The following is a 22,674-nucleotide window of genomic DNA, read 5'->3' as shown; positions in this document are numbered from 1 at the left end:
TCTTGCCTCGTGCCCTCCGTCTTCTCTGGTAGTAAAGAGTCTGATAACCGCAGTCACCCTGGGGTTTGGAAACCTAGCATATGCAGTCCCTCCTCCCTGGTGTGGATAGCATTGGCTAAACAAAGAAGGGGAACTTCAGGCACTCAGATGATATATTGTGAGAGGCAGGTTTGCCCTCATAAGGGAGGAAGAATTTCCTCCTTCCCGTTCTGGGCTCTTGGGCAAACCACTGTCTTACGGAGGTCTGAAGCTACCGTGGGGTGGGGACAGGGGAGCGCCCGCAACATTATAAAAGGTCCGGCGGTATGACGCTGCCACGGCCCTCAACAGGTCTCCGACGCTGGGTCCGGAGCGGTCCCCACGCCCTAAAGCGCTCTTCCGGGCGCAGAGCCCGCGGCGGATCAGGGGGGCACTCACGGGTCGTGTTGTACTTGACGCCGTTGAAGTACTCAGGGCACGGCCTCTCCACCAGGGCTCCGGCGGCGCTCCGGGGCCAGCACGTCCCGATCTGGTCCAAGGTGGTGTTGCAGTAGGTATAGGCACCTGGAGACGGGAGAGAGAGAAGAGGGGCTCAAGCGGGTAGCCGGCTGCGCGGGGCGCTCGGAGCGCGGGGCCTGGGGCGCACTCAGCACGCCGGGAAGGAGCCCGCGCCGCCCGCTCCGCTCGCCTACCGCCTACCCTCGGGGTCCAGGGGCAGCCCCCAGCCGTCCAAGAGCAGCTCTTCGGCCAGCGCCAGGCTGCAGTTGGCCTCCAGTAGGCTGGAGAGCAGCGCCGCGTCCATCGCGCCTGGGAGCCGCGCGCCGACAGGGAGTGTGAGTGCGCGCCCGGCGTGGCGGCGAGGGACTGGGTGCCAGAGTGAGCGGTCCCGAGAGCGCCGGTCCCGGCCCCTGCTCGTCCGGCCCCTGCTAGCCCGGTCCCGACCTGCCGGGCAGCCTCGGGGAGCCGCGCCCGACCGCCCGGGGCTGCCAAGTCCGGACCCTCGCCGGGAGGAGATGCGGAGCGCGCGGAGCTGCGGGTCCACCCGCTCGGTCGCGGCCAATGGCGGCGCCAGGGGGCGGGGCCGGGTGGCTCCAGTCGGTCGAGCCCAGCCTCCAGCCCCCGCGGCCCCCGGTCCCCTGTCCTCGGCCCCGTCTGGGGTCCGCCTTCTCAGGCGCGGGCACCGTCCAGACGAGGGCGACCGGCATGCACAAGGTGGGTCTGGGGTGGTGGAATGCCCCGTCTGAGGACCGAAGGCCCCAAGGCATCACAGGGCAACCAACACCCCCCTCCCCCGCCCCCGGGGCCTCCCTCACAGAGAGCCGGGACTGAGCAGCTTGACGCCCAAGATTCCCCTCCAAGAGCCAGGGCCCTGGAGGCGGGAGGCGGGGGGAGCCGAGAGTCCACGTGCAATTCTGTGCTCTAGAAAAGCCCCGGTGTCCTCTGGGAAGGAAGTGGATTGGAGGGGCTTTGAGGGCAGCAGGAAGGCCGCGGAAAAGTCTAGTGAGATCGAGCGGGCTGAATGGTTGAACACTCGTACCAGGCAGTGGGGCTGGGATGGAGAAGTATTTCAGAGGACTGCCTGCCCTGGCGAAGACAGATTGGAGAAAGGGGTGGGTGCCTGGGTTCCAGCAGGAGCCAGGCGGCTGGGAGAGCACCACGTCTTCACCATGGGTGAGTGGGGAGAAGACAGTGTTGCCATTTAATGAGAAGGGGAAGTCCAGGGAAGACATTGGCTAAAATTATCTGGAGGACTTCAAACACCCTTGTCTTACTATCCCGAGGTCCAGAGAGAAAGAATAAAGTGAGAATGTGTCTCTATTCCTCTTGGCTTTGGGCAGGGCCACCTGAAACTAGTGTTGATACCAGTGTGTGTGTGTGTGTGTGTGTGTGTGTGTGTGTGTGTGTGCGTGTGTGTGGCGCGCACGCATGTAGGACCTAAACACCTCTATATGGATTTGCCCATAAGTTGTTCTGATTTCACAGTCAGAGTGCCCAGAGTGGCCAGCTGATCATGCCTGCTGACTAGTGGACCCAGGCTCAGGAGGCAGGGCTTGGGTGCTGGTTTTGCCTCTCTCTCTATCTCCCTGCATGGTAACCCAGTTCTTACTCTTCCTCTCCCGCTGTTTCTCCAAAAGTGAAAGGTTCTCTGAGGCCCCTCCCATCCCTGGGAGTCTCTGGTTCTGAGTTATGAGATGCAAAGGCAGAGGGAGATGTGCCTGTGTGTGTGAGTGAGTGTGTGTTTCTATCTCTAGAGGGCAGGGAGAGCTGGGACCCAGTCCCAGCCTCGCTGGAGGTCTCCGGGGAACTAGTCTTGTCCTTCTTCTCACCGGCCTCCTCTGGGGCCAAAGCTGCCAGAGAAGGTCAATACCACCCTGAACTAGCATAGTGTCTGAAGCAGAGAGAGGGGAGGAGGCAGTCTGGGCTGCCTTTGTGCATTCCAGTTTCACCAGCCTCCATATTAATGCTTCTCTCACTGCCCTGGCAGAGCCAGAGAGCACCGAGGCCAAGGATGAATGCTGGACTCTCTCCAGGGCTCACTGATTGGCAGGTACAAGGTGCAGATCGGCCAGCCAACCCATCCTCTGCCTCTTGTATGGACAGTTGGAGCCCTTGGCTCGGCTCTGGGCAGCCGCAGAGGCAAAGATCCCTTGCGTTCCTAACAACCAATGCCAGGAGTGGGGGAGGATAGGTTGAGTCCCAACCCCAGCCTCAGACCTGAGTCCCAAACCCAACCCTAGGCAGAGTACTGCGCCCAGTCCCTACCCCACAGGATCCCACATAGGCCAGAATGCGGCTGGTGGGGTCAGACCATGTCTTCAGTGGGACAGAGTCTCATTCATGCACAAAGGAGGGCCCTCCACTCACCAATCACAGTACAAAGGGAAAGGGAGAGATCAAGCTTATGAATGTGCTTATCCCCAGAGCCACTGTGCAGAGGAGTTAGCTATCTCGGGGTGTGGTGAGTGCCCAGTGACAAGAGGCCAAGACTTCTCGTCCCATGTGCAACCTTCTGCAGAGCAGGATGGTCTGGGACATTCGGATCTCTCTTCACCGGGAAAGCACTTGTAATAAAGATTCCTCTGGGAAGTGACTATTTTAGCGACAGAGCCAACAGCTGTTCTGCATCTTGACTGGACAGTCAGGGCCCGAGCACAGACCCACGGACCCAAGGTGCCCGGATTTCCAGGATGACGGACCTTTCTTCATGGACCTTATTATTATGAGCATCATCATCTGTTATTCTAGATGTGACAGAGAGGAAACAGCTTTGGAACGAGTTGATTTTATAGCTCACTTGAGTGTTTGAAAATAGGTAAATGAGGAAGAAATTGTAGAGAGCTAAAAATTCCCTCAATTAGATGAAATCCAACTACAGATAAAGTCTAGGCATTTTTGCTAACTGAGGAAGCAGAGGCAGATGGGACGGAGATGGGCTCTCAGGCCGGACACTGGGGGAGAGGTAGTGGGATGGTTGTGTGTGACCCCGGGTTGCAGGTAAGTTCAGGGAAGTGTGACAAGTACTGGGGAAGATACCTGCGTGTCGGGAGCAGCATGGGGTGAGGCCGGTGCCCCTGGGCTGCCTCTGATGTCAGGGCAGTGACAGTGGACAGTTTCAGGCTAGTGTGGGCACCCATCCTGGTCCTGCAGTGCACAGCCGAATAGGCCTGCAGGGCATGCTGGAAACACACACAGCATCTCACAGTCACTGCCTTCAGGGAATCACACACCTGCTCCCGTTCATCCCACTGTCTATCACACGTCAGCTGGAAAACAGCGCTTAAGGAGATAGAGTCTGTCTCTGCCTCTCCAAGGGGCTGTGCTTGGTCAGACGGAATACCCAAGAAGTAGGCAGATCCAGGTCAACGTTGTGGGGTTTTCTGGGAGTTATAATGGGGCTGCTGAGGGCATGGAGTCTTGGGAGAGGCCAGAAGTTACCTTACTCTTGTCTGGTGATGCTGAAGATGGTGCTCCCAGGCCAGACAGACACTCCTCCCCTCACATCCTATGCCATCTTGGCACAGCAGGGTGGCTAAGGGGAGATGATATCTTCAAGCCCAACCATGGGACCAGACTGTGGGATCAGGAAGGGCCTCAGAAACTTTCCAATTCCACATTCTCATTTATAGAGGGACAAAGGGAATTTCTCCCTTGACCCCCTCCCAGGGCCATCTTGACTCTGCAGCAGCCAGACTGGGCTCCTTCTCTCTTCCAGTGGGAGGATGAAATGATTTTTCTACAGTTAAAGTCATGGCATTTCTCCTCTTAAAAGTGGCTCCCCATTGCCCTCAGGATGGAGCCCAGCTTCTTTAGCACTACAAAGAACACTCTTTGAGATTGTCTATACTTCCTGCTCTCCCTCCTGCCAAACTTAAGATACTCTTCGGAACAGCTTGTCATTCCCTGGAAGCATTCTATACCCCCACGCCTTTGCATGTGCTGTTCCCTCTGCTGGGAATGCCCTCACCGCCCTACACTCCAGTTAGCTTAGCTGCCTCCCACTTGCCCTTCAAACGTTCAGCTTGGCTCTCCTCTTCTTGGTCTTGTCTGGGTTGGGTGACCCTCCTCATTACCTCCATCTCTTGGGGCTGGTCTATATCACACCAAGGTTGTTAGTTCTTCTACTGTCTCCTCTAATGATCCATGGCTCGCTGAGGACAGGGATGGCCATGTTCACTAACCGGTCTCCAGCACCCATCAGAATGCTCTAGGCCTTGTCAGCAGCTCTATCTCTCTGGCCAAGACTCTTTTCCCATTTGACCAGCCTTAGGGTGTGTGTGTGTGTGTGTGTGTGTGTGTGTGTGTGTGCGCGTGCACGCACACCTGCTCATGCTGGATTGGGGAGTTTCTTTTTTTTTTTTATTTTTTTAATGTTCTTTTAAATTTATTTTTGAGAAACAGAGAGAGACAGCATGAGCAGGGAAGAGTCAGAGAGAGAGGGAGACACAGAATCCGAGGCAGGCTCCAGGCTCTGAGCTAGCTGTCAACACAGAGCCCAGCTCCGGGCTCAAACTCACTAACCTGAGATCATGACCTGAGCCAAAGCCGGACGCTTAACCAACTGAGCCACCCAGGCGCTCCAGAGACTTACTTTATTTCAAGGGATCCATGAATCCGTTAGGATCCTTATGTTGCCTGAGGACTGAATAAATAATATGCCTTACAATCTATGCCCTAGTAGGTGACTCCGTGATGAACAAAATAACAAATAATCCATTTAAAGCCTGCCCGAAGTCTCTTGTGATTATGTGTGGTTTTCCTTTATTTGCATCTCAGAGGCATACAATTTAACTGGTCATAGCCCTTGATTTATAACCACTTGTCATCATTAGCCCACACATGGCCTAAATTTGTTTTATTTTAATTCTTTCTTTTATGGAAGTTTGGATATAGCGGTAAATATAAGGAATCTATCACTGAATCCAAAACTAGACAGTTGCCAGTCACTTACATATTTATCTAAATACTCCTTCCCCAGAGGGAACATTCTCTTGAACATTTCATTTATCATTCCCTGGCTCTTAGTTTTTTAGTTTTATCATATGTACATATGTCTAAACACTAGATTGTTTGGTTTTACTTGTCTCTAAACTTAGTCATGGTCCACTTCCTCAGTCAGTGGAGATCACTGAAATCATGAAAGGAGATCACTTTCATGTGGGAACCTCAGGCTGAAGGGCATCCTGTCTATGTGTCCCAACCTAAGGGCATGGTGAGTGAAGGGTGGTGCGTCTCACCCTGAGGTCTAAGAGGAAAAAAGCAGGTAACAGAATTGTGGACACAGGATCAGTGAAAAAACAAAAATGAAAAAAACATGAGGCTCTATAGATTGATAAACTGCTGGGGAGTAAAAACATGAAAATTCCCAGGTGGTGGGCTAATGAGTCCTCATGGTCTTCTTTGATGGGTAAAAACTTTTTGTTCCCAAATTATATCAATGTAGTCTTCCATTTACAGACAGATGAATGATATTATCAGTTAAGTAGGGGAGGCCTATTTGGGGAAGTTGAACCTCTAGGGAGAGGCAGACACCCCCCCCCCACCTCCCACCCCCACCCCCAGGGTCAGGGGAGGGGGAGGATCTGTTCCCTGTGCTGGAGAAGGCGAGGCGGGGGGGGGGGTTGCTGGTAACCAGTGTTGCCTCTTGAGAACAGAGAGCTCTGGTTGGGGACCCCCTGACATGGGGGTCTTTCATTTCCTGGCTGAAGGCTACTTGCCATGGCCCATGCTGGCTGTCCCCATGATCTCTCATTCAAACTCCATAGTAAGCGGCTGAGCCTGACTTGGATCTGTTTCTAACAGACGAGGAAAGTGAGGCTCAGACAGTCTTGTGGGCTGAATGGCTGAATTACGCCCTCCCCTCCCATCCATATGTTAAAGTCCTAACCCCCAATAACTCAGAATGCAACTTATTTGGAGACAGGTAACAAAATGAAGATGAGGTTGTCACTGTCAGACCTCATCCAAATGTGACTGGGATCTCTGCAAGAAAAGGAACCGGGAGGGCATCTGGGTGGCTCAGTGGGTTAAGCATCTGACTCTTGATTTCAGCTCAGGTCATGATCTCACGATTCATGAGTATGAGTCCTGCACTGGCTCTGTGCTGACAGTGCAGAGCCTGCTTGGGATTTTTTCTCTCCTCGCTCTTTCTGCCCCTACCCTGCTTGTGCTCTCTCTCTCTCTCAAAATAAATACACTTAAAAAATTAAATATAAATAAATAAAATTTAAAAAAGAAGAAAGAAGAGGAACCAAGGACACAGAGGTGGACAAAAAAAAAGCACATGAAGACAAAGGGGAGGAGATGGTCACCATAAGCTAAGGAGGGGAAGGCCTCAGAAGAAACCACTTCTGCTGACACCTTGATTTTGAACTTCTAGCCTCCAGAATTGTGAGAAAATAAATTTTTGCTGCCTAAGACACCCAGTCTGTGGTATTTTACATCAGCCCTAGCAGACTAATACAGATGGCTTAGGTGACTCAGCAGGGTCACATTGTTTCTAGGTGGAGAAGGTGAGATCCAGACTTGGGTCTGTCTGACCCGCACCTGAGCTCTGACTCCTGCACTGAAAGGCAGGCAGGCAACAAGGCCGTTCTCTTGGATGCTGACCCAGTGTCCCATTGCTGGACAGCACCCTTGCCTCCTTGTTGCCTTGGCAGCAAGCCCTTCTCCTTCCCTCTGCTACTGCAGGTGCAGACCTGAGGTGGCCAGATCACTCGGCAGGGCTTGGGCACAGCTCTCCAGAGTCTGGAAGAGCCCAAGGCTTTTCTGAGCTCTGCCGTGGCTGACCCTGACTCTGAGTCAGGAAAACTCTGAGGAGTCAGAATTCAGAGGCCCAGCTGCCGTCTTGAAAGTCCTTACCAGGAGGAGACACCTGTAGCCACGGCAACCAGAGAATACGGTTTACACCTTCTGCTGGTCTTGTTCAAGTTTATAAACAGAGGGTTATCCTCTCCTTTGGCTCTTGAATGCCAGCCCAGCTAGCTTCCTTTAGGTGCAGGGAGCTGGGAGCTGAGGGTTGGGAGAGAATGTCCAGCCACGTCCTTCATCATCAGTGAAGGGCCTGAGCCCCAGATGGGGAAGGGGGTCCGCTCAAGGACAGAAACAAGAGCCAGGACCAGAAGCCAGCATTCCCCACCCCACAGAGCTTGGGGTGGTCCAGGAGAGATGCCTCCCCCTCCTGGCCCCGAGGCTCACCCTATCTCTTGGGGTCTGCCACAGTGTGGTGGCAGGCGGCTTACCTGAGAGGTTGGCGAGAGTCATCACCTCATGGCAGTACTGCTCCAGCATCGCCCACAGGGGCTGGTCTGTGGGCACCTGGCGTGGCCCGGCAGCCTAGGGGATAGGACAGGGGAGGGTCAGAGGTCAGGCCCTGGCTAGCCCTTGTAGCATCTGTTCTGTCACTCATGCAGGCAGCAAGACGGCAGCCTGGAAAGGCCTGGAAGCCCGAAAAGGTCTGAGTGAGTGGTCCAGTGCAGCTTGACCTCTGAGGCGGGAATCTGTGCTTTCTAGTCCGCGGCCTCCAAAGCTCTCCTCCTCAGGACAGATGTGCCCCGTGTCCTTCTGTCAGCAAAGCCAGGTGAGGGTCCACCAGCTGATCATTTACCTAACAAATATTTGTAGAATGCCTACTATGTAGTTGGAAGACCCAATGGTTGTCCTTCGAGTAGTCCCAGGCCAGGCAGGGATCCCCTAAACTTAGAAGGTACAGAAGGGAGTAGATAATGTTCTCAATGTCACACAGGGAAACAGGCAGTTACAACAAAAGGTGTCTCCACATGGAAGAGTTTTGCCTGGATTGGGGAAAACAGGGAAGGCTTCCTAGAAGAGGTAACACTTTGGGGGCAAGCAGAAGAATGAGAAGGGAAAAGGAAGGGACCACGTTGGCACTGTTCCTCACCAGGGAATAGACCTGGTTGTTGCAACCATGGCAATTTCATCCAAAAGATGCAAACCATCCAGGATCCCATCTCCTGAGAAAAACCACGAGAATAGGTCCTGGGTGTGCAGGCATAAAGTGAATGTGGTTATCTCCAGCCCCAAGGAGCCCATCTTCTGGTAGGAAAGAGGGTTGGGTGACCAAGTTGCTACAGCATCTATAACTTGCTGAGGTGGAATAGGGTAGCATCTTGGAGGAGGTCATGCTGATGTGGGCTTTGAAGATTGAGTAGGAGTTTGCCCAGCTGATAAAGGATGCCACCAGGAAGAGCATCCTGGGCAGAGAGCACAACATGTGCAAAGGCAGAGAGGTGTGGGACTGAATGAGAGTCGCGCACTCGAGGATCCTAACTCTCGAATTGCCTGCTATTTCTCCCAAGGTCACCACTTTTCCTACTCTGTGGCCTGTGTGTGCATGTGTGTGTGTGTGTGTGTGCACTTGTGTTCTTGTGTGTATGTGCATGTGCATGCAAAATGACTTCTGGGCCTCTCCCAACCCTGACATTCCTGATTCCAAGATTCTGGAAGGCATTGCCCACCAGTGGGGAGCCCCTCCCCTTTCTCTTGCCAGTCACCTGATCTCTCCATGGCAGCGGGGTCAATGTTTGCCGCAGGATGTCCCCGGAGTTAGAGCCCAACAGCCCTCAAACATCACGTTCCCCACATGCGGCTCAGTCTATTTCCTGTGCTGGGGCTCAAGGCTGCACGTTTAGCCTCAGCATGCTGGCCTGGAGCTCCTAATAAATGACCCCACGTGGCCAGATTGGTATACACCGCCTGCTGCTTCTCAGAGAGCCGAGGGCAGCAGGGACACCATTCATAGGCAGTCACTGCACCTACGACTGGCCAAGTCTCTCCTGGGAGGCTGGGTACAGAAGGAGGTGCTGGAGAGCAGAGGCATGTGTTGTGTGTGTGTGTTGAGTGTGTGGGGGGTGTGTATTATGTGTGTGTAACACCTGTGGCTGTGTGAGTAGTACATTTGTAGGGTGCATTGTGTGTATGTGTTTGTGTCTGTAAGGGGCTCTCTGGGCATGAGCTGGGAGCTCTGGCTTCTTGGCCTACAGGACAGACACTGGGGGCCATGATCTTGTTGTCCCCATATCCCCTGGGGCTACTGGGAGCCCTTCAGCATCAGTGTCACGGGCGTCAGGAAGGCCTTGCTGCCCAGCAAGACCCTGCCAGCTGTGAGGTGGGCTAGGAAGGGGAGGGGACACTCTTTGTCTTGGATTCCCAGATGAATTCTGAGGCCCCACACTCAGCTGGGTCTGGGGAGAGTGTGGGCTCTAAGCCTGACCCATCGTATACTTCCCAACCCCCTTCTTGTTTGAGAAGCAGCCGGCGATGCCCTCCCTGAGGGGACAGAATTTCCAGGGAGTCAGCATCATCTGAGTCACGGCAGAGACGATGCTCCACACAGAGATGCGTGGTGTTGACTGTGGGCCTCCAGGCCGATCAGATTTTGCGTCTTAGATGCAAGCTGCCACATTCTGACCCCATCCCTCAACTGTCTCATGTTCACCTGTGGGAGGGCAGTCTGAGCCCCTGGCTCGGAGCCCACAGATGGAGGGGGGTCAGGGCTCCCTCACTCAGGCGCTGCGGGGCTGTCCCTGCATCAGATGCTATGGTCTCTGATTGTAGCTGAGTCCACTTGCTGAGCAGAGCACTGGGGCGCAGGTGACCGTGCTCGGTATTGATGTGTGCCCTTCAGGCCAGAGCAGCGTGGAAGAACAGATCAGAAGAGGTTTGGGAATAACTCCCAGATCTGGGCTCCAGCTTCTGTAACTTCTCCATGGGTCCAATAAGCCAGTGCAGCCAAAGATGTTCTATTCTCCTTAAGAAGCTGGTTGTGTGGATTTGACTCAGTTCAAACCCACAACATACTCTGGAGGTCCCTATTTTAGGAGCTGCTGGTGGTGGGTGGGCAGAGAGGAGGAACGCACACAGTGGGCCAGAGAAAGCAGAGACGTGGCCGTGAATAGTCACACCTCAAGGCCTGGGCCATGAGCTCTCGAAGCAGCTAGGCTGGAAACACCCCAGTGTTCAGGGCTCTGGGCATGCTGTTTGTTAGCTCTGTGGCCTTGGCCAGGTGACTTAACTTCTCTGAACCTGACTCTCCGCATCTTTAAAATGGAGATAATACAAAACCCCATAGGGTTTTGGGGTATATTAAACAAGTGACCGCATGTCATGAGCCTGGCATATAGAAGGACTTGAGGGAGGGGTCCAATTAGAGAGCTTGAGATAGGGGGTGGGGGTTCAAGCCCTACTGTGGAGAGTCCCAAGGCCCAACTCAAATCTTTATCCAGAAAAGCTTCCTAGAACCAGAGTCCCTCCCTCCCCAACTCCCTAGCCAGCACCGATACCCCTTAGCCCTCAGCACTCCTCCCAGCGCTGGGAACCCTGGGCACGAGCCTGAAGCCCTCTCACTGGGCACACCATACAGCAGTGTCCAGTCAATGCTGGCTGAGAAAACTCGGGGCTCCGTGGAGGGCTGGGCATTGGAGCTCAGTCCAAAAGCATGGAACATAGGTCCAAGGCAGGGGCAGGGGTAAGAAGAGCAGAAAGAGATTGCTGGGGCAGGAGCAGAGCAAAGTCTTGGAGGCAGGAAAGCACAGAGTCTGCTCAGGAGGCAGCCAGCCTCTGGTTTGAGGATTCCATTTACAGGGCAGAGGGAGACAGGTGAGAAGGAGAGGCTTCTTAAATGTGAAATCAGCACTTATGATGTGCCCGACACAGCTCTCAGTGCTTTACGACGGCTCATTTAAGCCTCACAACAGCCTCTGAGGTAGCTGCGAATAATCCCATTGTACAGAGGAGGTAACTGAGGCCCAGAAAGGTAAAGTCATCTCCCAAGGCCACACAGCAAGCAGGTAAGGGGTGGAGGCAGGACTGGACAGCCAGGCTGGTAGACTGTGGCTTGGTCAGATATACCAAAGCGTCCGGTCCTGGGTGAGGAATTGAAGGAGGGCCGTGGTCCACAGATGCTGGGAATATTGCATAATCCCAAACAGGGTGGTGGTGGGGGCTTGGAAGGCCACTCAAGTAAGAAGCTGTTCTCACCCGTGCAGCAAGGCCCCTAGGCAGAAAGCAGGGTCACAGGAGTGTAGGCAGACCCAGCCAACCGGGCAGGACCTTGCACATGGAGAGGTTTGGGTTCTATAACTTATACTCTCTTCTGCAGGAAACACTTGAGCCTTCTGCACCCAGCTCCTGAACGTCCTAGGGGCAGAACGTCACCCGCTACCCCTCACCTCTACCCAGGGAGACTCTAGGTGGCTCACATCTGCCTGGTTCCCATCCGTGTCCCCAGTTCCCAGTCCAGAGCCTGGCACATAGCAGATGCTCAATAACTGTTTGCTTGGATGGACGGATGGACAGATGAGACCACAATCCCATCGGCCAGGTGGAGTTGCACCCCTCCCCCCAATTCTGGGAGCTCAGGTTCTGGGTTTTCTTCTTGCTTGTCAGATTCCTTCTCTCTCACTTCCCCCTTTGAGGCCAGCCAGTTCCTGGTCCGGGCCTCTGTGTGCCCAGAATTGGAAGCCTTCATATTACAGGGGGCAGGGGAGAGGTGCTGGCAGGGGGAGGAGGCTGCAGGTCAGAGCCAAGATGCCAGCTGCTGTTCTTCCCCCTTGGGCCCTATCCAGGCAGAACGTGTGCCCCAGGACCAGGCCGGCCTCAAAGGTGCCACCTCCCTGGAGCCACGGTGTCCCTGGAGCCACGGTGTCGGCACAGCCGAGGGCTCCCTCCTGCTCTGGCTACAGAGCTTCATCTAAATTTAGCCCCTAGTCTAAGCCTGGGAGATTTACGGGACCACAGGTCTTGTGGCCAGGCTGCCAGTCGCCAGCGAGGAATGGGGTGAGCGCCCTTCCTGCCTCCTCTCTCTCTGCCCAAGGTCAGGGAGGACTCCTCTGGGAGGGAGAGGATCCCTCCCCATTGTTTTTTTTTCCATTCACTGGTTTCATTGAGCCTGAGCTGGGAGGGGATAGAGAAGGACAACAACTCTGGCCTGAGAGAAAGAGGAGAGGAGGATGTTGGACATGGGGAGAAGGCGGGGATAGGGAAGGGGGTAGGAGGGGGAGAAGAGGGTGCTGGGGGGATGGTAGGAGGGTCAAAGGAGGAAGACCCTGGATGCTGAGCAGACACACAGGAGGCAGTACTGGAGCTCGGGCTGGTTGAGGCGGAGGGTAGGTAATTATTTTCTGGAGTATCTGGGCAGGCTTCCTGGAAGGGGAAACTAGATACTCAGTTCTAACTTACCAGGTGCTACACTTCAAATGGGGACCTCAAGAGCCATGGCAGCTTCCTGTGGCCCCCCCAATCCCTGAGGGGTCCCCCAGGTGCCTCATCGTAAGATGTCCCCTCTCCCATCCAGTTCTAACATCCAACGACTCCCCTGGAGAAGTCTGCAGCCTCTTTTTACTATGTGCTCTCTGACAGCCTGGGGCTGTCTTCTCTACGCCTCTCTCCTTACCTCTGCAGAGCTCTGGGCCCTCACACAGATGTCTGAGGATGAAGAAAGTGCAGGAGCAGGGAGGCCCACTCCAGGGGGGAGGGAGCTGGCCGGCAGCAGGCCCTAGAGCAGGTCACTAGGCTTAAAATTATCTCCTTGCTCATTAACTCATCTAATGTCCAGTTGACCTAAAAGTCACTCCATTCTGATTTGTTTTGGTATCTGAGTGTCCTAATTAAATTTTTGTAGAGGGAGGAAAATCTGGAGTCAGGCTGCTTGCTTTGAATCCTGACCCTGCCACTACCAGAGAGTGACCTTGGGCACACGACCTCACCTCAGCTTCCTCATCTGTAAAATGGGGGGAATGATGGTCTTACCCCCTAGAGGCATTTTGAAGCTTAAAATAGGTAATGTGCATCAGGATTCAGAACAGGACTGAGCCCTGGGTAGATGCCAAATAGAATAAACATAAGCTTACTGAATAATCTATCCTTCCCTTTGGTGGACTTGAAATGACATTTTTAAAAAATTAGAATTTTGAAGAAAGTGGCGTTAGACAAATGGGCTGAGCAGTCCTAATAATGGCTAAAATCAGATAAAGTAGAAAATGGCAGCTAAAAGGATACAGAATAGTCCTGTAATTCATAGAGTGCTGCAAATTTAAGACTTACCAGGAATACAAAATTAAGTAAGCAGTGCTCTCAGACAAATTGGTTTTTTGAAAAGTACATAAACATCAACAAAGTGGCAACAAAAAAAAATCCAGAGAGATTAAATTAGATGATTGGCTTTAGTCAACTACTCAGAGAGTAGGTGAATTTTGGGGAAAAGTGATTATGATGTAGCTCCTGGCAAACGGCCCTTGAAACCCCGTCCATACCGTAGACCCTGTGTCTGTGGGGAAGGTGTGCAGGGCCCTGGCCTTAGTCTAGGGGAGGGCTGCACAACTCAGGGAGGGCCCAGGCCTCTGGAACGAAGGGACTTGTCTCATTGCTGAGCCTCCTTGGGACAGAGGCCCCCACCAGAAGGTGGGACCTAGGGTAAGAGGCCACAGAAGTGCTGTTCTGAGACCTTGGGGGTGCCACCCAAAGGTCCAAAGGGTTGAACCCAGCCAAGAGGAGCTGGTAGACTCCTGGGATCTTCACAGAGGGTGAGCCAAGGAGCTCAAAAGGTTAGAATCAAGAGTTCCAGAATCTAGCAGCCATATAACTTAGCCCCACTCAACCTCGGTTTCCGCCTGGAAATAATTGTCTACCTTCTACCCTTAGCCCAGCCCGGTCACAAGATAGGCGCCATGATTACATGCTGCTTCCTGAAGCAGCTTCCCCAAGGCCTCAGAGGGCAACCAGGAGCACCAAGGTCAAGGCTCCGTTCCTCTGGGGTCCAGGTGTCTGCCCCACCGCTAGCTGGAACTTCCACAACGGCAAATCAGGGCAGGCCCCTCCCCTACTCAGGAAGCTTCCAGGGTTCCCCATGATTTCAGGACAGGAATCTGATCCCACCAGGACCCAGCAGACCCCAAATCCCTGACACCATGTCTTCTCCTGGCTGGGGCTTGTCTGGGGCCTTCCCTCACTGCTTGCTCTCCCCTTGGTCATCCTCTAGGGTCACCCTGTTCCTATCCCTGCTGTCCTGTCCACCTCTCACCAGACTTTATCATAACCTGCACACACTTTCCTTAGTTCCGAAGACCAGAGTTTACAAATGCACATTTATTCTTTGCCGTTATTTTCTTTCTGCAGTGCCTCCTGCTAGGCTATCAACTCAACAGGGCAGGAGCCCTGGTTGGTGTTTTCACCTGCTTGTCTCCACCATGCATCGTCCTCTTTAAATGCCAGTTCAAGACATGAGAGGGCTGGAGACCAGGCCCCTCCTGCATCGCCTTCCCTCCCTCGCGCCTGCTCTGGGTCCCGTGTTCTCTTTTCACAGTGAACAGAAATCTCGGAATAGTTGGACGAGGACCCAGAAATAAATCCTGTTACCACAAGGAAGCCTGCACTTTAGGGCCAGAGAGATCACAGTCCAGTTCTTCTCCAGGAGGTTATGTGCTGAGCAACTCTGGGCACCTAACTGATCTTCAGTCACAGGCTGAGGTCTCCCAGAAAACTTCCAGTAGGGTCTGGTTGACTCTAAGGGATGCAGACTGCTGCCTCTGAGGTTCTCAGTTCCGACACCCCCAGAGCCAAGGAGACCCTCCCACAGATCTCTCTGCATTGGCCTGGCTCTGGGGGCAGGGACCAGAAAGCTCTCCTTGGCTCACCAGCTTCTGCAGTTGGCATCATGGCCCCTAGAGGGGAGGGTCAAGGGGCAGCCCTGGGCCTAAATTCCAACTCTCTTGGAGAGCATGTATCTTGAGAACAAGAGTCAGGAGGCAAAAGAGCTCAGAGCCCAGGAGATCTGGGGTGGGGGTAGGGGTGGAGCAGGTGATAGTGAACCCACCCCACAGCCTCTACTCATCCCAAGTACAGCCTTCAATGTCATTAAAAGAACCTGGCATGTGTCAGGGCCATCTGCCCATGGGGAGCACTGACAGCCCCTCTCCTTTACATGACCTAACCCACTGGGAGGGCAGAGTCCCTGGTGTATCATGCTTTATCTATAGTACATGGCACAGAACCATAGCTGAATTTACTGAGTGCTTACTCTGTGCCAGGCACAGTACTAAGAGCTTTACTCTATTATCTAATATTACCTAATATTATCTCAACTATTCCTCATGACAACTCTATGTAGGAAGCACTTATATCACCTTCATTTTCTCATGAGGAAACTGAGGCTTGGACAATTTGAGTAACCTGTTCGAGGTTACGCACTAAGTGGAAAAGCAGGGATTTGAATCAGGAGTGTTGGCAAAGCCACTTTGCCAACAGTCAATGGATGCTCACTATCTATCTGTTGAACGAGTGTAAACAGTCCTCTGTGTATATACAGGGACATCGAGGCCCAGGAAACAGTCCCAGAGGCTGGCGTGTGGTTCAGTTGGGACAAGACCAGGTTTTCTGACTTCTAGCCTGGTGCTTCTTGGCTGCATTGTGTGGCCTCTGGGTCCCTTTTGTGTCTCTGAACCCCTTTAATGTCTTGGATCTTCATGGGCAGTGTGACTTAGGACACTCTTTCTCTAAGCTTTGGTTTCCCTATCTGTAAAATGGGGAGAAGGTTAGAGGTAGATTCCTCCTGCATCTGTTTCTGGGAACCATTTTGTCTGAGCCTCACCCCCACTTCTTCAGCTCTTTCTGTATAGTCCCATCCATCCTCAACTGCGGCACCCACCTTCACACCCTGACTCTGGCCACAGGCAGGGGTGGGGGTGTGCCCACAGTTTTCAGAAACCCTTGGCTAGATTGGTCCTCCCAGTGCCTCCTCTGTCCTGTTGCTCAACTTGGACTGGGGGTGCCTGGTTTAAGGCACTGGGAGGACGGGAGGCACAGGGTGGCAAGAGGCGGGGGCACAGCCCTGGTGGTCCCTTGTGGGAAGGGCCAGAACTGGGGTGGGGTGAGGAAGGGTGTGATGGGGAGATGGAGAGGCACCCACCAGGGAGGGGACAAAGTGGACAGGGGATAGGGAGTTTCTGGACTGGAGGATACATTTTCATCCTAGACATGAGTATCACCCAGAATGCTCGGCTCATCCATAAGGGCTTCTGTGTTCCATCCTAGCTGATGTTCCTTTCATCTCCCCTCCACCTGCACCCCTCATCCCGGCAGGAGATCCATCTCCATCCCCTCATCCCATACAGGGATCCCCAACCTCAACCTGGCCACCAAGTTCGGAGATCTCCTCAACCCAGCTCCTAGCTGGGCTGAGTGAAACCCGGACCAGTCACTAAGCAAAGAGACCCGCCTTCCACCCCAGGAGCCCCGCGCTCCCTGGCGCCCCCACACCGAGACCAACCCCTATCGCCCTGCAGTACTTACTCTGAGCAGCGGCGGGAGGAGGCAGAGCAGACAGAGGAGGGGGTGTGGGGCGTGGAGGAGGCGCGGGGCCCCAGTGGAACCTCCCATGCTCTCAGTGGTGGCTCAGTGGTGGCTCGTCGGTGGTGGCTCAGGAAAGAGCTCACCTCTCTAGTGTATCGGTCCCGCCCCGCTTGCTCCTCCCCTCCCACCCCCCAGCCAGAGCCCAGTTGGCCACCTCCCTCCTTACCAGCGAGGAGGCCCAGGTAAGGCCCTGGGCCCAGGGACAATTCTTCCCCCATACCCCCACCCCCACCCCAGGGCGGTGTGACACTTCCTCACAGCCTGCCCCTCCAGGTTATTTATAGCAGGTGCTGGGCAGCGGCTTCTGCCTCTGCAGCCAGGGGCCAAGCTCTGCGTCCAGCCTGCACACAAGGGGTTAATGCCTTATATCGGCCCGCCCCTTTTTGCTAGGGTCTTAGGTCCCCAACTCGGGGAGAGAGGAATTGAGAAAGGGAGGAGAGGGCGTTGGGCTGTGGTTGTGGCCACAGCACAGAGTGGCTTAGGCAGTCATCCCCACCGGGCTTCCTGATTTTCTGAGGGACTTTACTAAGCTCCTGTGCCTATTGGGATCATTGGATTTAATGTGGAGGCGAGATTAAATAATAGTACTTTATCAATGTTCAATTTCCTGGTTTTGATAACTACACTGTGGGTAAGAGAATGTTCTTGCCTTTAAGAAGTACCTCCACATTTAGGGGTAAAGGGGCACCATGTTTCTAAGTTATTTGCAGCTGGCTGAGAAATACACACACACACACACACACACACAGAACAGCAAAGCAAAATGTAAATAATTAATAAATGTGGGCAATGGGTGTATGGCACAATTTTGATTATTCTTTCAATGTTTCTGTAAATCTGAAATAAAATGCTAAATTAAAAAGAAACAACCTAGGGGATCCTGGGTGTCTCAGTGTGTTAAGCATTGGACTCTTGATTTTGGCTCAGGTCATAATCCTGAGGTTTGTGAGTTCGAGCCCCACGTTGGGCTCTGTGCTGATAGCGTGGAGCCTGCTTGTGATTCTCTGTCACCCTTTCTTTCTGCCCTTCCCCTGCTCAAGCTGGCTAGCTCTCTCAAAAATAAACATTAGAAAACAAGAACAACAAGAACAACAACAAAACAAACAACAATGTCAACAAATGCATCAATGCCAGGCCCCCACCCTTGGGGATTTTGCTATAGGTGGGGGAGGGGAAGGAACTCATTGGTATGTCTCAGCAGATTGCTCAAAGATCCTAATGTCAGGCAAGACTGAGCAGTACTGGCCTTGGGTGGTGACAGGTCCAACCTGGGACTGGGTCAGGGTTCGGGAGGTGAGGCCTGCTCTCTGGAGCCACTGAAGCCACCTTTGCAACTGTTCTAAAGGTGGGCCTGGTGTAGAGAGTTTAAAAGCTTAAACAGCAGTTCCAGCCTCTTAGAATATGAGGGGAAAGCATTTGAGGAATGTGATTAGTGGGGCATTTAACTTTTCCTGGAGGTTGCAGACAAGGTGGAGACAGGCCCTGGAGGAACTCAGCTTGAGTTCAAGAAACTTAGACACTCGGTGTTTACTGTGGTCTCTCTGCTGGGACACTTTTCTATCCCTCAGCTCCTCCTCCCCTCCACCTGCTTCCTCCAGGCAGCCTTACCTGACTGCACCAGCTGTGGAGTGTGACTCTCCCCTGACATCTCACAGGCCAGAGTCAGTCCCTGGCTCTTCCTCAATGTGGACTGTTCTCTGCCCCTGAAGCAGTTGAGGCTGGCCTCCAACCAGCTTGGGGAGGAGGCAGGGATCACTTCCTGAGGGTAGAGCCCGGGTCTTCCTTCCTTTGTTTATTTCTTCTCTCCTCCCTGCTCTGTTGCACAGAGCATAGGCCCGGTGTGGCAGTGGGGCTGGGGGACTCTTCATGGGAAAAACTGAGGAAAGGTTGACCAGATCTCCCCATTCATTTGAAGGTGACAGGATAGAAACCCCATTCCAAGTTTTGGAGCAGGATATGGCTTGCTGGACTTAGTCAGATGGACTTCTGGGCTCCTGGCAGAAGATGATCGCTTGGCAGGACTCAGGAGGGTGGGCAGACTCAGAAAGAGAGCTGCTGTGTTGGCGTGAGGCTCACCAGTGCTCTTCAGCACCTGTCACTGGGCATCTCCAGGGCTCACAATGACCCTGCTCAACAGAGAGCAAAGGCTCTGACCTCAAGGTCAATCTCATAGCCTGTGTGAGGAGTGTGCCAGAAGAGGGAAGCGATGTGGACCCCATGAGGTCTGGGCATAAGTAACAGAGATGGGAGCTGAGAGATGGTACAAGGTGCAGGGCAGCCTAGAGAGTGATGGCTGGGTCATCAGGGGAAGGTGCTGGAGAAGCACCTTGACTGACTTAAACAGATGGAGAAGGGCACATCTGTACTTCAGATGCAGGAGTCAGGGTGAGCAGAAGCAAGGAGCTGGGTAAATGCAGCCTGGCTGGGTGGGGACAGGGTAGGGCCAGGGAACGGGGGACAGGCTGCAAGGAAGCTAAGTCCACTCTGGTTCTAGGAGGATCTGCAGAGCAAGCACACGGGTGCTCGGCCTTAGCCCTCCCTAGCAGGGCAGTCCTTGTGCTTCCAAACCAATCCCCTCTGCCCTGGAGTGCTCTTCGGAAAACTAGAACTGCGTTTTGTATGAGATAGGGATCTCCAGGTATCCAGGAATTTACATCTCCCATGCTCAAAGGCGTGCTTAACCATTGACTGGCTGGGGCTCCTTGGGCTGGAGGTGGACAAACTCCAGGTGTAACTAATGTAGGGCTCCTGTGGGGTCAGGGGAGGCTGGGACCCAGCCTGGCATCTCACTGCTGTGGGACTGATTTGCTTTCTGTGTCCTGCTTTCCTCCTTCTCTTCCAGTCTCACCTGGGAGCCCTTCCCTCATCAGTGCCTGTGAATTCTTATTTCACCCCTAGGGACCTAGGGGCTAGAGGGTCATGGGAGTCTGAACTTGACCTCTCTAAGTGTAATGGGTCAAAAACCAACTACAAAAACAATAATTTAAAAAAAAGGTGCTTGAGCCTCTTGGGTGTCCTCTGGATAGCGCCTTCTTAGCTTTCAGAGGCCGTGCTGGTGGAAGAAACCCAGCTTACAACTGTGATCTGAGCAAGCGAATGCAAAATTGTCATTTGTGAGCTTTGTGTTCCTGAGGGCTGACTCCAGGGTGGAGAGGCTTTTTATTTTTGAAATGCCTTCAAGGCTTCTTTTTGATTATGAAAGACGAACTCAGGGTGGTCTAGAAGGAAGGTGGGTGGTTTGCTAAGTAAAATCAAACGGTGGAAATTTCTACATTTAGCTTGGCATCCAAGATGGAGAAGGGTAGCAGACCCAGGATCAGGGTGGGGGATTCTCCCAAGGACTCGGAAGGAAAAGCGGCCACAGGACTGTGGCGCTGACCGGTGTAAGGGGGTTGGGCGGGATGTGAGCGGTCAGTCACCATTAGTAACGGGGGCTGTGATGGGCCTCCCTAGTTTCCGTCTACAGGAGAGGACTGTGCACAGCAGCGTGTGTCGTGGTGCTTGTGGGGGAGGGGGAGGTGCTGCAGGAAGCGGGAGGGGACGGGCCGTTTGTTTGGGCCGTTTGTTTGTTTTGTCCAGAATACTCCCATCCTTCTGAAATGTGCGTCATCCTCTACTCTGGTGTTGCTCACTGTTGATTTTTTTCATTATCACCACCCTTCCTGCCCCTGAAACAAGCCTTTTTAGATTCTTTCCTTAATTACTCTCCCCACTATGAAATGTTAATACTACGGACACACTGTATGTCTGGTTATGTACTGTGGTTCTCTGGAGGGCCACCAACCTTGTCAGATCCGAGCTTGTTCTACCCTCCGAAAACTGCCTTTACCTTCTTGGGGGACACTGTTGCCCACTTTGAGAGTGTGAGCTCTACTCCCACCACGTGATTTAATTTTTTAATGTTTTTTAAAATTTTATATTTGAGAGAGACAGAGTGCACGCAGGGGTGGGGCAGAGAGATGGGGACAGAATCTGAAACAGGCTCCAGACTGAGCTGTCAGCAAAGAGCCCCGTGTGGGGCTCGAACTCACAAGCAGTGAGATCATGACCTGAGCTGAAGTAGGGTGCTTAACTGACTGAGACACCCAGTAGCCCCTCACACCATGTGATCTGATGGCAGCAGCCACTGTGGATGGCCCAGTGTGCTTGAGCAGGCTGAGAACATGAGAGGCCTTCCTGCACTGACCACCAGCTGCTTGGTACGGGAATGGATAGCTGATCTGAACTGACTCGATCATGGTCCTTCCCTGGGATTTTAAAACATTGCATCAAAGAGAAACTATTTCTCTTGGAAAAAGTGAGAGAGACCAAGCACAGCAGCTACATGGCTGTGGGCTGCCATTGGGAGAGGCCAAAGTAAGACAATGAGTTTCTGCACCCAGGGAGCACGGAAGAGATGGGGAGAGGAGGTCCTGGTGGCCTTGCAGCCTCTGGTTCCAGTTCAGCCTGAAGCCCGCTTTGCCCCTGCCGCCCATAAGGGAGTTCTCCAACAATTCCTCCCTCATGATTGAGCTAGTTTGATAGGTCTCTGCCGCTTACTACCCAGGTATTCTGACCAACACAGACGGGAGCAGAAACTGAAGAGGAGTAGAATTCAGTGTGAAAGGTGACCAGGAAAATGTGTGGGAGTGACAAGAGGTGAGGGGAGTCCAGACTTTCTGTAAATCTGATGGGCTGGGGGCAGTCGAGTCATTGTGTGTGACTATGAAAGGAAAGGGTGACGTTGGAGGACTGGAATTTTAGAGGGACTTGGGTTGAGCAGGGGAGGGACAGGGTTGGGTCTGCGTGCTAGGAGGCTTGCTTGAGCAGCAGGCAGTCTTGGATTGGAGACAGCAAGCCTGGAGCTAAGGAGAGAGCAGAGAAATTGCGACAGCAGTCCAGGCAAGGTGTAAGATGGTACCTCAGTCCAGAGCAAGGTCTGTGGGGGAGGCAGGGCCTGCGCCACGCAGTGGACATCAGCCCGACTCCTGTCCTACCTTGTGGGGGCCCCCCATACTGACCTTCTCTCTTGTCTGGGGCTGAGCCTTGCCAGACCAGGCACCATAGCAGATAAGGGGATGCTCCCCTGCAATTTATGGCCAGGTGACATCTTGTCCCCCAGGCTTATGACGCTCTTTATTTTAGCTGTGTTCACACCAATTTAGCCTCAGACTGCAGAGTCTGCTTTTGCAGTGGGATTCCAGAATATAATTTGATAGCCTTGATGGGAAAACAGGCATTGATTTTGATCATTTTTTTTATTTTTATTTTTTTCTGTGGGTTCTGTGGGATTTTACTTTGGTTTCCCTCCCTCTCTTTTTTTCCTCTCCTGAATCCTGCTTCAGGAAGGCCAGGTCCAAGCATGAGTTATGACCAGCTATGTTGTCACTCAACTCTAAAGAAAAACAAGTCATCATGTTGATGAGTAGGGATTAAGTCTCCTCTGGCAGAGTTTCTACCTGCCTATGAAGGAGCCTTGAACTTTGTGCCTGGAGAACAGCTGTGGGGCTGGTATTTTCTGGAATAGTTTGGGGTCCAGTGTTGAGTGGCACTTAGGGTGTGGCTCCTGCTTTTCATGTCTGTGGCTTCACAGTCCACTGTCCCCTGTGAGGCTCCACCCAGGAGCAGGTGCCATGGACTAGGCTGGGCAGAAACCCATGGAGGGGATCCTGAGGGCAGTGAGCGACAGGCTGCTGTTGTCCCCCAGGAAGGGATCCAATCTATGGGTCCCACCTCTGCCCCTGCTCCAGTGTTTGCTGTGACCCCTGTGATGCACATCTTGCTCCCTTCACCTTTTCTCCTGAATTCCTCCACTGCACAATGAAATAATAACACCCGCCATGGAGGTCCAAA

General features: G+C 53.3%; 1 protein-coding gene across 3 annotated transcripts in view; it reads right to left on the bottom strand.

Annotated features, from left to right (window-relative positions):
• The window catches only part of CRHR2 (corticotropin releasing hormone receptor 2), a 43,704-nt gene extending 26,661 nt beyond the window's left edge, over positions 1-17,043 (bottom strand). Inside the window, exons 1-3 of one of the 3 annotated variants that reach the window (XM_029956010.1) lie at positions 17,009-17,043; positions 7,719-7,812; positions 418-543 (exon numbers count right to left, since the gene is read on the bottom strand). In XM_029956010.1, the coding sequence (XP_029811870.1) occupies positions 418-543; positions 7,719-7,767 (175 nt within the window). In that variant the 5' untranslated portion in view covers positions 7,768-7,812; positions 17,009-17,043. Of the gene's footprint in view, positions 1-417; positions 544-678; positions 782-7,718; positions 7,813-16,782; positions 16,870-17,008 lie in introns of those variants that run through there. The other 2 variants (XM_029955996.1, XM_029956001.1) reach the window with 2 other exon arrangements.
• Positions 17,044-22,674: the final 5,631 nt, after the last annotated feature.

Source organism: Suricata suricatta, chromosome 2 (genome assembly GCF_006229205.1).
Source record: "Suricata suricatta isolate VVHF042 chromosome 2, meerkat_22Aug2017_6uvM2_HiC, whole genome shotgun sequence".
Classification (NCBI taxonomy): domain Eukaryota; kingdom Metazoa; phylum Chordata; class Mammalia; order Carnivora; family Herpestidae; genus Suricata; species Suricata suricatta.
Note: the sequence above shows the minus strand (reverse complement) of the source record. Positions and strands in the feature narration are given on the sequence as shown.